Source organism: Anguilla rostrata, chromosome 11 (genome assembly GCF_018555375.3).
Source record: "Anguilla rostrata isolate EN2019 chromosome 11, ASM1855537v3, whole genome shotgun sequence".
Taxonomy (NCBI): Eukaryota; Metazoa; Chordata; class Actinopteri; order Anguilliformes; family Anguillidae; genus Anguilla; species Anguilla rostrata.
Window position 1 is genome coordinate 40,556,453 of NC_057943.1, and position 13,928 is coordinate 40,570,380.

A 13,928-nucleotide genomic window follows, 5' to 3' on the forward strand; every position below is an offset into this window, starting at 1 on the left:
CTGGCATTCGCAGCTTGTGTGAAGACATGCATTATTGCCTCATGATCCATTACAGATATGCAGCACTGCAGGGTGATTATGGACGTCAGTTCTGGAAAATACCACCACATGATGGTTCAGAGTGCTGTCATTCCTCACACAGCACCAGGGTGAAACTGAGTTAATTCATATGGGGACAAAGCCATTTCACCATGTAAAATATGCTCCATGTTCTGCTACCTAGATACACTCACAAACCCACCCACACTAATGGGTGGGTTTGTGCTATGCAATACTGTTACTTGGAATAACTAGAGCATTTTATTGTCAATTCAAGGCATATAATTCCCCCTGTCAAGCCATTTGGTTTTTTTTTAATGCACTTTGAGGAAGGAATTCAAAAATTGTTTGTTATTCCGTTGGAGTAATTTATGGCAGATTTTACACAGCCATGAATTTGATGATGAAACTAAGAGCCACTGAAGCAGAGAGGGAGAGCTTATCTCCCTCTGGCCTGTGTGTGTGACAAGACCAGGAAATACACTTGCAGTGTCCTGCTATCAACAGGAAGTAGAGAAGGGGGGCGGGGTCTCCTGGTACAGCGGAACAGAAGGGTTGCCATCTGACACTCTCACACACAACGGCAGGGAGCCAACGTGCATAAGTACCAAACTTAGAGTGCTGAGCTCCTGAGGGGTCACAGAATGCACTGTAACTGGCCACTAGAAGCTTCTAGAAAAATGAAGAAGAAAATAATCACAGCATAGAGAAAAATTCATTAGAGGCTCTACCTACTGAAAGACAGCCTCTGTTGCTGCTAAATGAACAAATAACCTCAAAACATCCACCATGAATTCCATCATTTTCAAAAATTTTGTTTTTATTGTTGAAGAAGAATGTGTATGGCAAAGGAACTGACAGTGTGACAGATAATGGCAACAACAACAAAAAGAATCCCTAAAATTTTCAATTTGGCAATGTCATTGTCATCATAGTGGATTTCCAGTCTGGGTTTGTGTTATACATCACTCTCATTTCCTGGGCATGCTTATTCTGTCTGGCTCAAAATACACATTTCCTTGTATAACGGTCTCTATTTCTGGCAGAATATTTCATGTAACAGGCCCCTACTGAAAGAAGTGCAAAACAAGTGCATTTCTAGCACCCACTGGTGGAGAAAATGTCAAACTGCAGGCCACAAGACATTCGCTGCATCATTTGATTTATTGGCATTTGAGAGCAGAGGTAGTTAGACATGGTCTAAATAAAGTCCAGTTCTTTCAGCATGTAGAAATTACCCACAAGCACAAGTGCCCTCTTAGAAGGCACTCAGAATGGTCTATGAGTGTGAAGTGTAATTTTTCCGTCTGACCTAACATCTTCCACGTTTCATTTTCAATCACTGACACCTTACAAACAGTTGATACTTTATCTTAAGACAATTCCAGGCAAATACAAATGTTAAATGATAATGGCAAGATGGACAAGACTGAGCATAGCATACTGTTTATCATTCAATGACCCTACAGCTGGTTCCTTAGAAGGAGTATATATTGACAGTATGACATCACTGGTGAGTGCTTGATGTTCTTTACCACACTTTACATGTTTCCATGACAAGTTGGCGACTTATTGCCAAAACGTTACTAGGAGGGATGAAGGGATGAAAGGTCACCCACTCACCCTGCCCAACAACAGCAACAAATAAGACAGAGTTCAGGCTTTAAGAAGACCAAATTATTCTTAATGGAAGAATAATAGTATTAGTTTATTGAAGCAACAATAATATTGCTTGCTTCAATAATGTCATAATCATGATTAAGCCTTGAATGCACTAATATCGTGTTTTTCTGAAGATCTGGTTGGAAGATCATACAGAAGATCCAAAAGACTTAAGAAGAACTCTAACACAACACGGTTACCGCCTATTTCTTTACTAGAATTATAAGGGGGTTCCTCAGTACAAGAAAAGCTACTCAGTGTAGAAACCAATGAGCAGAGCCAATCAATGGGCAGACAATAAATAATTATGGACCCAGCCAAAAAGATTAGAACAATGAAACACAGTGGTGGGAGGGTATTGTAATTATACATACATTTAGAAATCCCAGCAGAGCATTTAGATGCTCAATGGGGCTCCCCAGTCTTCTCAAAGAGAGAGAGCAGCGGCATGGATAGAAAGATGTCTTATTATTAAACATAAGGAAAAATGGCAAGCGGGTTCATCACAAAACCAATGGGAAAGCCTTTATTCAGCCATTTGGCTTTTTTCAACATTATATTAAAAACTCCTGTTTCAATGCAGAGGTAGCTCTCCTGATTGATATACAGTAAAATGATGAATACAATAACTTGTGTGCCTTTGTACCTTCAACCTGTTTTTTTCCGTTTCTGCAATGTTGTTTTTTAAAAGCCTTCATTGCACCCACTGTGTCAGCTGCATTGGACGAGAAAAGGTAGCTTAGATTAAATAAAAGTGGAGTCCTGCACAATGTCACACTTTGAAAAGAATGCATTCATGACAAAACATTTATTCATTATACACAGATACCTGATGAAGGACAATGTACTGAAACGTTGTATCATTAACTAATTATTTTCAAAACGAAACACTGTGCAGGACCCCACTTCTATTTAATATCCATTTCTGCAATAGCCATGCCTCAACTGAGATTAAGTGAGCCATTAAACTGTTCCAGAGTCGTTTCCTGTCGAAGTCCAGTTACTGCAAGTGAGGGATTCTCACAGAAAGTTAACAATTATCTGTCTGTGGTCCCACTTACTAATTAACATGTTCCAACCCAACTGATCTTGAATTAAATATCACAGATATTACTGAATAATCCTGAGCCAAAAGATACATTATTATTATTATTATAGTATTGTCATAAAAATATTAAAGATTTTCTTGAATAACAAAATCTCATATCTCCGGCTTTGGTACTATACAATTCTTGTCCAGTCCTACAACAACATTGCAGTTTAACTGTGTGTTTAATTCAAATTACACACTGAATGTATCTTGGAGGACATACAGTATGATTCAAATGTATGTCTACTGATCTGGCTCGCTGAAGGTTAAATGTTGCAGTTCTGAAAAGGATGTTTCAGTTTACTGTATTGCAAACATGTACAAATGTACACATTTTAAAGTGAAATAGTCCATTACTGCATTCTGTGTGCTCCCAATACACAATATGACACTACAAAAAAAATCCTAAAAATTTAGGACATTGAATGACTTGATAGAAGTGATAGAAAGTTTGCTGGATTCCATGACAGACTAACATAAAACAGAGGGGCTAACATTGACCTGAAAATGTATGGATTTTAAAGATAACTATATGTTTTAAACTTTGCAAATATTTTTATGATTGCTGGCCTCTGATCTGAAAGTGATTTCATCACCCCTTCCAAATGTATCAATTCATCTGGTAGAGCAAATAGGATTCACGTATCAACAAACTGAAACAAAAACAGCAAGGTTCAGTTTTCAGACCTCCCACTTCCCTACCATAAACGGTGCTTGTTTTTACACTAAACCCCAGTCTTCGGATGACAGGCATAAGAAACCATACCAAACAAACAAGACATTTCTTTCCCCCATCAGCCAAACAATCCAAATTTCCAAGGCCTAAAATGGCCGCCACTTAAAACGAATCCCCAAAAACCTGCAGAGGCTACAGCCCTCTCCAAGCCAGGACTTAGAGATCCCTGCTCTAGACCATTTACAATGACCAAGCCCTCCTAACAGCACAGTAGGACAGATTATGTCATGGCTATCTTAGACAGCACAGGGAATGGTTTACCCATCTTGCTTACCAGCTCCCAGTTGCTGGTTGCCATGCCATCTGAGCAGGGTTACATTAGTTCCTGCCTGGCCACTCCACCTGCCCTATGTGGGAGAAAAAAAAGCCCATTTACATTATTTTAGGCAAAGAACACCTGAAAGCGAACTTTGTTATGTTAGCACAACATTCACAAGCCCCTCGTGCACAGCGCGTTTGTAGCGAGGCCAGAGTTCTTAAAGCCTCTTTTCAATATAAATCACACAAACGATGATACCTTCATGAAATATATAGCATATTTTTCTTGAGCATGTACTGTTCTCCTGGTTACAAACATGTTTATACTGTGGCTTTAATCAACTTCTATTCCTTTTTAAAGCAAGTTTGAACAACTTTCTTAAATATGGACGTCTAACAGAGTCGAATTGGCTTTTAAAAAGAAAAAGAAAAAAAGGAAATCAAATACTCAATGTAGCATGAGGCAGCATTTCCCCCAAACAGAATTGATAGAGGCCTAGCAGTCATTATTTTATTTCATTTTTTGAGAAACATTCAGTATGTCACCCTTACCACCGTAACCTGATTGACAGTGGAATGTCGAGCAAACTTTTGCTCATCACTAACTTTAAATTTCAAAGCGTCAACCGTGGCGGCTCCTGAAGTGTTGGCCCTTGGTGTCTGTCAAGTACCTTTAACATTTAGGAAACAACTGACGTGCCCTTTCGCCGGAGACATGTGCAACGACCCGTTAGTCAAGTGGGCATGCTTTTTTGTGAATGAGTATCAGCTGTCGGGCTGACAGTCAGCAGTAAATCGAATCCGTGAAGCAGTGCGTTGCGTTAAACATAGGACAAGATCGCATGACATCACAAACAGGGGCGTGGCTGGCTGTCAGGCGGCTCTGACAACGAGAGGGGGAGGGAACCTTCAGCTCTGGGCAAGTACAAACATATCCAAAGGAACGGGACTACTAGCAATGCCATTCAGTGGCTAAAAACTGAACAATTTATGATGAATCGGAATTAAGATTTAAGAGGGAACATAACTGTAGTTTCAGAACAAAAGCGAACCGGGAACGTAAGTTAAAAAAAACAACTGCAAAACAGCTACTAAGTCTAAATTTATTGCCGTCGTCGGCAACAAAGACAGAGACGGAGTACGTTTCCCATCAGCGATCTGTTTTACATCTGGGAGAGCCGTCCAATGAATCCAGATGTTTCGAGCGCTAAAAGAAACTGGAAACGAATGAAAGCTGATACAGACTTTTGAAGGAAAAGACGATATCGTCCACTCTTGCACAAAAAGAAGCTGTACAACTGTTCTAGAAAGATGAACCCACAGAAAGTGATGAAAGAGGGGTTTTTGGAGAAAAGAAGCAATGGTCTGTTGCAGCTATGGAAGAAAAAACAATGCGTCTTGACTGAAGATGGACTCCGTTTGTATGAATGGAAACGCAGCGGCAGCGGCGCGTCTGGCTATGGCTCCAAAGCTAAGGAGCTACGTTTTGAACGGATGGCCACTGTGGACTGTGTCGAGTACAAGCGAGGACTGGTCTACTTCACTGTTGTCATGGCAGGAGGAAAAGAGATAGATTTCAGGTGTCAGCAGGAAGGAACAGCTTGGAACGCGGAGATAGCCCTCGCATTGGTGCGATTTAAAAATCTCCTCGCCGTCCAGACGGGAAGGACTAGGCATCTGTCACATCTGGGAAGCACCGGGGAAGGCGAGGCGCCCGATGAATGAAGAAGTTATTTGTAGAAGGTACACACGTATTATTTGTACATTTTTCTTGTCTTTTGTTAGTCCAGGGTTGTACAATTATGTGTTTTCATGTAACGGTTACATGCTACTACATAACAGGCCTAACCATATAATTTTGTGCCACTCCCGGGAAAATTAAAGGTTGTCATGGAATCACCACAAACTACAGTAGTAACATCTTGATACTGCGCTATATATCCTCAGTAAAAGTACGGACAGTTCTAGGCAAACGAAAAAAGTCTTTATGGTCAGTTCTAATTACATTGCACAAAAGATGAATTCCCCTAGGAATTAATTACGCAGTGCGTTCGAAAATAACATCTGCTTTTCATTTGCTAGCCAGTAGCGATTGGTCTTTGAAGACTGGCAGAGCACGGCATTTTAAAATGAACTCCATATGCTGGGCGGGTTATGAAATAATCACAGTTAACTAACAGATCGAAATGTTCAGCAGCGGAGCGCATGTTCATATATTTACCAAGTAGTCTCCATACATTGAAAACGGCAAGTTTTGGTTTTTTTTAGAGCCACTTTCATAAGTGGCCTGTGACGTGTGTCAGTCATCAAAGTGATGTATGGAAAAGTAGCCTAGCTCTAAAGCTTATCCGTTCATTGCCACCACATGTTTGAAGCATGAGCAAATAACAGGAGAATGCGCGAGGGGACTTCCTAATCAATGTCCTTTCAGAAAAGAAAACAAGCCGTCCCACTTTCAAAGCAAATTTGAAATAGTTTTCGTTTTTTCGCAGGCAAGCCTAAGGTGGCCGACTTGGTTATAATCTGGCAATTATAAATATGCATTGAAAACTCTAGAATTTGAATATGACAGCATATATACAATGAATCGATTTCCGATAGACATATTTTATCAGTTTCAAGTATAGGCTACTGTACTGTTAATGTAGACCTTTTGAAAGTGACGTAAGAGTTCAGACAGAGGGGAAAAGACCAACTTAAAAATAATTTTTACATTGCATTAGGGCCATAAATAAATATCTTATTTCATTGCCAATATGTTGCAATGTGTTACAGAACATGCACTCATTTCCCGAAAATACAATTTACAATTTATGGGTTTTTTTCTTGAAAATAATTTGTCCCATCATGGTGCAATTGTATGAGTCATTGCTATTCTGGAAACGTCAAATACAGCCGTGTTCATTGCCAGAAAAATCCCAATCCAGCTGCATGTATACGAGATGTATCCAGAAACAGCTCGGTTAATTTGATGTGACTTTTGCACTCCCTAGACTTTTCCCACCCTGGACCTGGGAGAGTATCTGGCTACATAAGAGCATGGACAGAGGAGAAGAAGAGGGATTTAAGGAATATTCAGCTGATCCACACGGTATATCAAATTTCCTTGCTGCTGGTTCTGAAGACTTGACACTAAAACACAGCAGCGGAGTCTTGCCCAGGACCTGCTTGTTTGTTTCAATGTCCGTTCACACCCCGCGCTGCCCGGAATTGACCGTTAATGTAAAATTCCTTTGAACTCCGAGGAGGGGGCGGAGCCGAATTCCACCGGTCTTCCGTCAAAATGTAGGCTAGGAGGGCTCCCAGCACGTGCTGCCGGAAGAGACGAGGGAGCCTATGGGGTGGAATAGCGGCTGTTGACTATTGTCTGCTTTCTACAGTTAAACAGTATTTTAGCTGCAGATGTGAGCTAATTTGCTTAGCATACAGGAGAATGTGCTTACGTTGTATTCTGGTACCATTGCGAGTAAAAGGACATGGTCTCTCTTTGTTAATTCCAAAGTATTATATTTCATTTAAATAAAAGCTTGAGGCTGTACTGTATCCTCGCTGTCTCTGAGTTAGTGGGGGTACAAACACACAGTGGGCCTGCAGGGTGAACTTCAGCAGGATCACAGTAGACTGCTGGCTCAGGAAGCAGATGAGGAGGAGTCTTTTCACCAGAAAGCACCTTGAGTTTCTGCGAATGGAAAGGGAAACAATCTTGGAAATTGTGGGGGATTCCAACTGTTTAATTCAAGTGTGTCAATGCATGACCCTGGGCTAAATTTCAACAAAATCAGACACATAAATTTGACCACGTAGTCAGAAAACACACTGGAGGGAGGCCTTGTCTCTAACATCCGGACACCCACACACAGGTTGACAGCCAAACCGAAACGCGAGAGACTAAACAGATCTCCGAGCTCGAGTCTCCTGCTGTAAAAGAAACACAGCTGCCTGCTTACAGCCTGTCAGTCACGCCCCCTCCAACAGAGATGATATGAAGTAAGAGCGCTGACCTATCAGCTTTCTTGGAATGCGAGTATTGTGTTGCGTCTGCATTGCTGGGAAATTGCTCTGGGAAACAACATGTTCTCATTCTGAGAGATGAGATGAGCTCAGCTCAGCTTTTGATAAAACATCAAAGATACTGCAAAAGTTCAGGTTGGTCAGGGTTTGTTTGGTCACCAGTGCGTTAGTTCCTCCCAACGCGGATATAGACAGGATACCAGCAGCCAATCAGTGAGCTGTGCTGTATACGTCCACTGATTGTCGCTAGCTCTGTCCAGTAGCACTGTGATCGGTAGAGTGTATGGTAAGCAGTCTTGCTGATGAGTTCATGCAAGGGTTTCACACACTTCCACTGTGGAAGACTTCCGCCCAGGAGACAAGGCCCTGTCTGAAGAGCTCATTCTAATTGGGGAGAAAGAAAGGAGGCCATTTTGTTTTAAAAGACACCGCTAAATGATTACAAGGTGCATCACATAGCACAGCAAAACCTCTGAGACACAAACGCTTTGGGAATGTCAATCCTTTGGAACTCTGAAGAGTTTGTAACTTTGAAAGTGAAGTCAAAATGCGATAATTCTAGTTAGAATGATTTATTGTATTGATACTTATATTATTGCTTTAAGTTTATTTTGTTCGTTTTCTACGATGCTTTCTGAAAGACAAAGCATAATAACCACTCTATAGGTGCTAGTTAAAAAAAGCTAAGCCCTTCCAATCTCAAAAATGCAAGCATTACAATCTGAAGGAATACAGCATATGTGTCAAATACAGAGGGGCTCGTTTTTACAAAAAAAAGCAATGTGCAAGCTGATTTTTGCATGCTGCAGCCATTTTTTTATGTCTGGTTGTGGAGGGTTTCACAAAAAAATGTATCAATTAAAAATACATCACAATTTCATTTCACAAATGGAGCTTGGTAAAGAAATCAGTTGCTCATAAATTATTTCCATTCCCTGCCTCCTATTGTTTAAATGCTGTGTGCTCATGAACACTTTAACTTCACTGAGAACAGGTTCTGACTGGTGAACATAGCTAGTGTTTTGCTATAAACAAAATATATACTTATGCATTTTGACAATTGTCCAAATACACACATATCAATTGAAATGGCTTGCAATAATTAAGACAAGTAAAAAATGATGTGTAGCCTGCTCTGCTCAAAAAATGAGTTTAGAATATTAAGAGGGAAAATAATGACAAGTTCAATTCAGTATTCAGTATCTGTGAGTGAAAGTTGTGCCACACCTTGTGGCACATCTAGATAAAACAAAACTATTGTGGTTTGAACGTTACTAGAAACTGGACCTTGTTTTTGACCGTGCGATTTCACCTTCAGTAATGGAATGGAGGCACCTCCAATGATAATGCCAGTGACTGATCCAAAATGGACGGATTGGTTTAAACTGGAGTCGACAGGGAATTGTGTATGAGTCATGGGAGAAATGTGAAACAGTGACAATAAACTTGACCTAAGGTAACCTACGCAAAATACATTTGCCTCAAAATGAAACAACTACGGAAATGCCTGCCAGACCTTTGTGGAGCCTTAAAAGAAATTTGCTTATATTTGCAAAGTGCAAAGTTTTTACTTAACTACACCCGAATATAAAGACAACGTGCACCCTAGGCTGTTCGACGGTGGTATTTATGACTGGTACTCGTTTGCCATTCCAGAGGGCATGTGCGTCAGCCGATGTGCGTTTGACGTTAGCTGCGTCCTAAGCTTTCGTGCCAGCAAAAGCCGCTCTGATCCCTCTGGAAAGTACTGCGATCAGGGTACGAGGGCAGCATGTACTGCAGAGGTTTGGTGTTTTTGAACGGGATCAAGGTATGAAAATGAGATATTTGTTCATGGACCGGGTGTGCCTTCATGAGTCATAGTCATCGCTTGAATCAATTTAACTATAAAATAAGTACTCAAATGTACAGTAACGGTAGCAATGCAGTCTGGTGGTTAAGGTGCCTATTCGAGCAGGCTACTGTAGTTGTTTACACAGAATAGCCTTAAACAGTCTTGTCTTAGCTTCAGTAAAATAAACAGCGGTGTAATTGTCTCCAGAATTTTCCTGTGACATTTTACGTACAAAGAATATTAAAGAAAAAGGAAGTTGGTCTGAATAAGGGCACCTGAAACTATTACCAGTGTCCTTGGCCATCTTAAATAAATGTGATTTTGTTCTGCTGCATTCCTATTTTATGTAACTTCCTGTTTTATGTAACTTCCTGTTACTGTTTTAATTGGCTGTTGGTGCTGCCCTGCAGCTCAGAAGCAGACGCTTCCAGAGTAATGAGAACAAGGGACTGGAAAGAGTCAGACTGCTGCTTTCAATTTGCCCAACACAGCTGTGTGCTAGGAGTGTGTGTGTGTGTGTGTTTTTGTGTGTGAGTGTGTGTGTTTTTGTGTGCCCCTGTGTATAATGTGCTATGTGGGTGTGAGAGAGAGAGTGAGGAGAGACAGAGAGATAGAGAGAGCAAGGAAGAGACAGAGAGCAAGGGAGAGAGAGACAGAGAGAGAGTGAGGGAGGGACAGAGAGAGAGAGAGAGCGAGGGAGGGACAGAGAGAGACAGAGAGACAGAAAGAGAGAGAGAGAGAGAGAGAGTGAGGGAGAGAGACCCTGAAGGACCTCACTGCCCCCTCAGCCTGCTGATCTGTACGGCCGCACACTGGCAGGCAGCATTCAGCCGATGTATCAGACTTCAGGCTCCCCGGGTGTAATGTGAACAGAACGCACGTCAACGTCCTCGGAATAACTGGGTTGTCTTATTTGCCTATAAGTGGGTCAGGGATTTGGTATTCATAACCTGTGAGTCACAGCAGGCCCTGTTACCTTCTTCCTCTCCCTCTTGTTATGCGCTCTGCGTGGGCGGGGCCAGGGGGCGCGGGACCACGGGCGTCTCGTATTCGCTCAGCCGAGAGATGAGAGCGTGCCGTCCGCGCGTCCGAGATCGCCGACTCGTAGCCCCGCCCCAATCCCGCTGGCTTCCGGCCGCTAGCGCAGGGACCGGAGGGACCGCACCCAAGGAGCCGCTGGTTTGAGTAAAGGTCACCGCGTTGAAACGAAGGGAGTTCGCTTGCCTTGCGGAAAAGGGTACGGGAAGGATTTTGGGACCAGGAGCGGAGCTGATTGTTCACCCTGATAACGGATCCAAGGGGGACAAAGAGAAGCTGTGGCCGACCTTGTCCAAGAAAATATGGGGAGAGGCACACACAAACATACATACACACGCGCATACATACTGTACACACACACACACACACACACAGAAGTGAGAAAAACAAACCTCTCACACATCCAGAGTTCAATCCACTGCTTCTGACCACCCTGTACAACAGACCTGGCATCTCAAACAGCAGGTTTACTTTCTGCCCCAATGACCTGACCCTGGAGCATTTCACAGGCTTGCCCATGTAATGGCTAGTGGTGCTGATTAGGATCGGGCGAGCTGGTCCTGGATCAGTTGTTGGAGCAGAGACTGCATGGAGTTCAGCTGTAGGCATCGGCACACCCCTATTTCCACCAGCTTCCAGTGTCAAAGAGGGCAGCCGACAGCGTCGTAGGCTATGTCATGCTATGTCATGCTATGTCCACGCAGTGTGAACAGGCCCTAGTCATCCTAGTCCTACAGCATTGCAGAGGTCCTCGGCCTCCATCACAAGTTTCCGAGGTATAGAGAGATCCCATTCCCACACACTGCAAAAACCAAAAAATGTGTTCATCTCAAGTTTGTTAGTCTTATATTCAGACTTCAAATCTTATTTCCATTATTTTTTCACCAAATAAGACTAAAAGATTGCCAATGAGGTGAGACAGTTTGACTCATTTCAAGATAGTTTCACTTGTCAAGCAAAACATAACTTAAAACAAGCTAATATTTTCTAAAATTATTAGAAAAATATTAGAAAAAAATAAGATTCAAAGTCTCACTGCAAGGCTAAAACACTTGTTAAGACAGACTTCTTAGCGGTGCAGGTCACCTGTCCCCGTTTAGGGATGTCCCGCACCGCCTTCTCGAACTCCGGGGCCGGGACATAATGAGCCGATTGTCTTTCCGTGCGGGAAACCCCGGAGCGGCGTAAGGAAAGGAAGCACAGCGGCTTTAAAGGAGCCATTTTGTTTCCTGCCAGGACCAGCTACTGAGCCAGTATCCAAGGCCGCATAAGAAACCCTGCACTTTTTCTTTTTTTTTTTGTTTTCCGCAAGCCAGCGTTTGGTGGCCTTGTCCTGCAGTTCAAGGGCGAGACATTCTGGGAGACACCAGAAGGAGCGGCACACATTTCCGGCATGCGGGCCAAGCCTGTTGCGAGGCAGGCGGGAGCGAGCGGGAATGCCAGGGTCCGTCTCAGCTTCCCAGCCTTTAGCAGTCTGGAGCAGCGCCGTGGCAACCGGACCTGGGTCAGGCACACATTTGAAGAGCATTAACCCTTCAGACGCTGGTAAAACCTGAAAACACTCCTGCGCTGTTAAGCATGTCGCCATGCCAAAATGTGCAGGGAGTTGAACAAGAATTTTTGTTTCAGCTTTGATTAAAAACAGATGTTCCTTTTTTCAAATAAAACCATTTTAACCAGGTCTGGACAAATTTCGCTGGTTCGCAGGTGGACCTGCCACAAGGCAAGGTCTGAACAAAGTTAGCAATGTAGTGTGGAGCCCTACCAATCCACTGCTAAAAGATTAAACTGTAAACACTGATGTACTGTAATGTTTCAGGAATGCTTCTGTATCATTATAAACAGAGTGCCTTGCTCGGCAGTGGTGAAACTTGGATGCCTGTGTGTAACTGTAAGGGATGGTGTGGGCGGATGTAGTTTTTAAGTTTTGGGTGGAGGGGAAGGGCACAGTACTCTCTACAGCATGTGTGGGTGCATGGGTTTGGGTGTGGGCAGGTCAGCAGAAGTGTGCGGAATGTCTTGTCCAAACAGTACTGGAGGAGACTGGAGCACCTCCAACATCTCTGCTGTCTGTCTGTCTGTCTGTCCCTCGCTCGCTCATGCACGCATGCACAGACTAATCACCCCCTCGTGCACATACACATGCATGCAAAAGCATTAGACACACACACACACACATACAGTATGCATGCATGCACACACACACGCATGCACGCATATACACGTACATACACACACACACATACTCATACACATGCACACACACACACACACACACACACACAGATTAATCACCCCCTCGTGCACATACACACACATGCAAAAGCATTAGCTATACACACACACACACACAGGCGCATACATTTGCACGCATGCACGCACACGCACACACACACAAACACAAACACGCACACCGAGTTAAACCAATGGGACGCAGATTCAGTGTTAAACAGAACCACACAGTGTGATTACACTGCAGATGTGCAGTCTCTGGGGTCTGTCGGAGCTCTCTGGATGTGCCTGTCTCTTAATAAACTATAAAAGACTCTCTTTGACCTTCAACTGAACTGTAAACACATCTCCATGTCAGAGAACAGCACTGCAATCTAATTATTTCCTTCAGTATCGGAGAGAACAAAATTAAGGGGCATAAATAACCAAATGCAATTGCAACGGAACACGAGTGTGGCGTGAAATAAATACGACATCGATCATGAATTAGTTTCATAATCCCAGCATGCAAAGTAATAAAGACAGGCCGGTGCTAGAACAACAAACAAGTAAAACCATTTTTACCTTGCATGGTCCCATGAGAAAGAATAAACATTGAATGTGGCTTCCTTTAGCCAGGGTCATTATACGGCTTACACTCAGCATTACATAAATGTTTGGGTCTAACTGAAATTACTCACTCATAAAAAAGTTTGTTTTCTTGAAACAGCAGTATTCAGTCCAACATTTGAACTGATGACCTTTTGGTTATTTTTCCACTGCTCCACACCCCTGTTGTTGAGAGTATGTGAGTTTGTTTCATCAAAGGCATGTACAGTATCTCAACTCACATTAAACACACTGACAGGCCGACCACAGCTAGCCACAGAAAGACCGCAGCTAACCCCAGGAAAAAACACAACTAGGTGCCACTTTTGTCCACATCTCATTCATTAATGTGAGCAGATTTCCCAGAATGCCATCCTCTTCTGGGGCTTTTCAGACATGCTGCAAGCTTCAATGGCGGGCTGGGGGAGGGACGTTCAGCA

The 13,928-nt window shown here is 42.9% G+C and overlaps 1 protein-coding gene and 1 long non-coding RNA gene across 2 annotated transcripts in view; one reads left to right on the forward strand and one right to left on the reverse strand.

The window, feature by feature from the left end:
* The first annotated feature begins 4,143 nt into the window (after window positions 1-4,143).
* Window positions 4,144-7,328, forward strand: phlda3 (pleckstrin homology-like domain, family A, member 3). The gene is made up of 2 exons (XM_064300093.1): window positions 4,144-5,528; window positions 6,779-7,328. Exon 1 carries the CDS (start codon window positions 5,097-5,099, stop codon window positions 5,508-5,510), a length of 414 nt encoding a protein of 137 aa, XP_064156163.1. The 5' UTR covers window positions 4,144-5,096; the 3' UTR covers window positions 5,511-5,528; window positions 6,779-7,328.
* The window catches only part of LOC135234948 (uncharacterized), a 48,938-nt gene continuing 42,081 nt past the window's right edge, over window positions 7,072-13,928 (reverse strand). Inside the window, exon 3 of the long non-coding RNA XR_010324247.1 lies at window positions 7,072-7,464. This is a non-coding gene — a long non-coding RNA (uncharacterized LOC135234948). The remainder of the gene's footprint in view (window positions 7,465-13,928) is intronic.

Excerpts from the sequence above, each read along its gene's own strand:
- phlda3 (XM_064300093.1), top strand. The coding sequence starts at position 5,097 with ATGAACCCACAGAAAGTGATGAAAGAGGGGTTTTTGGAGAAAAGAAGC.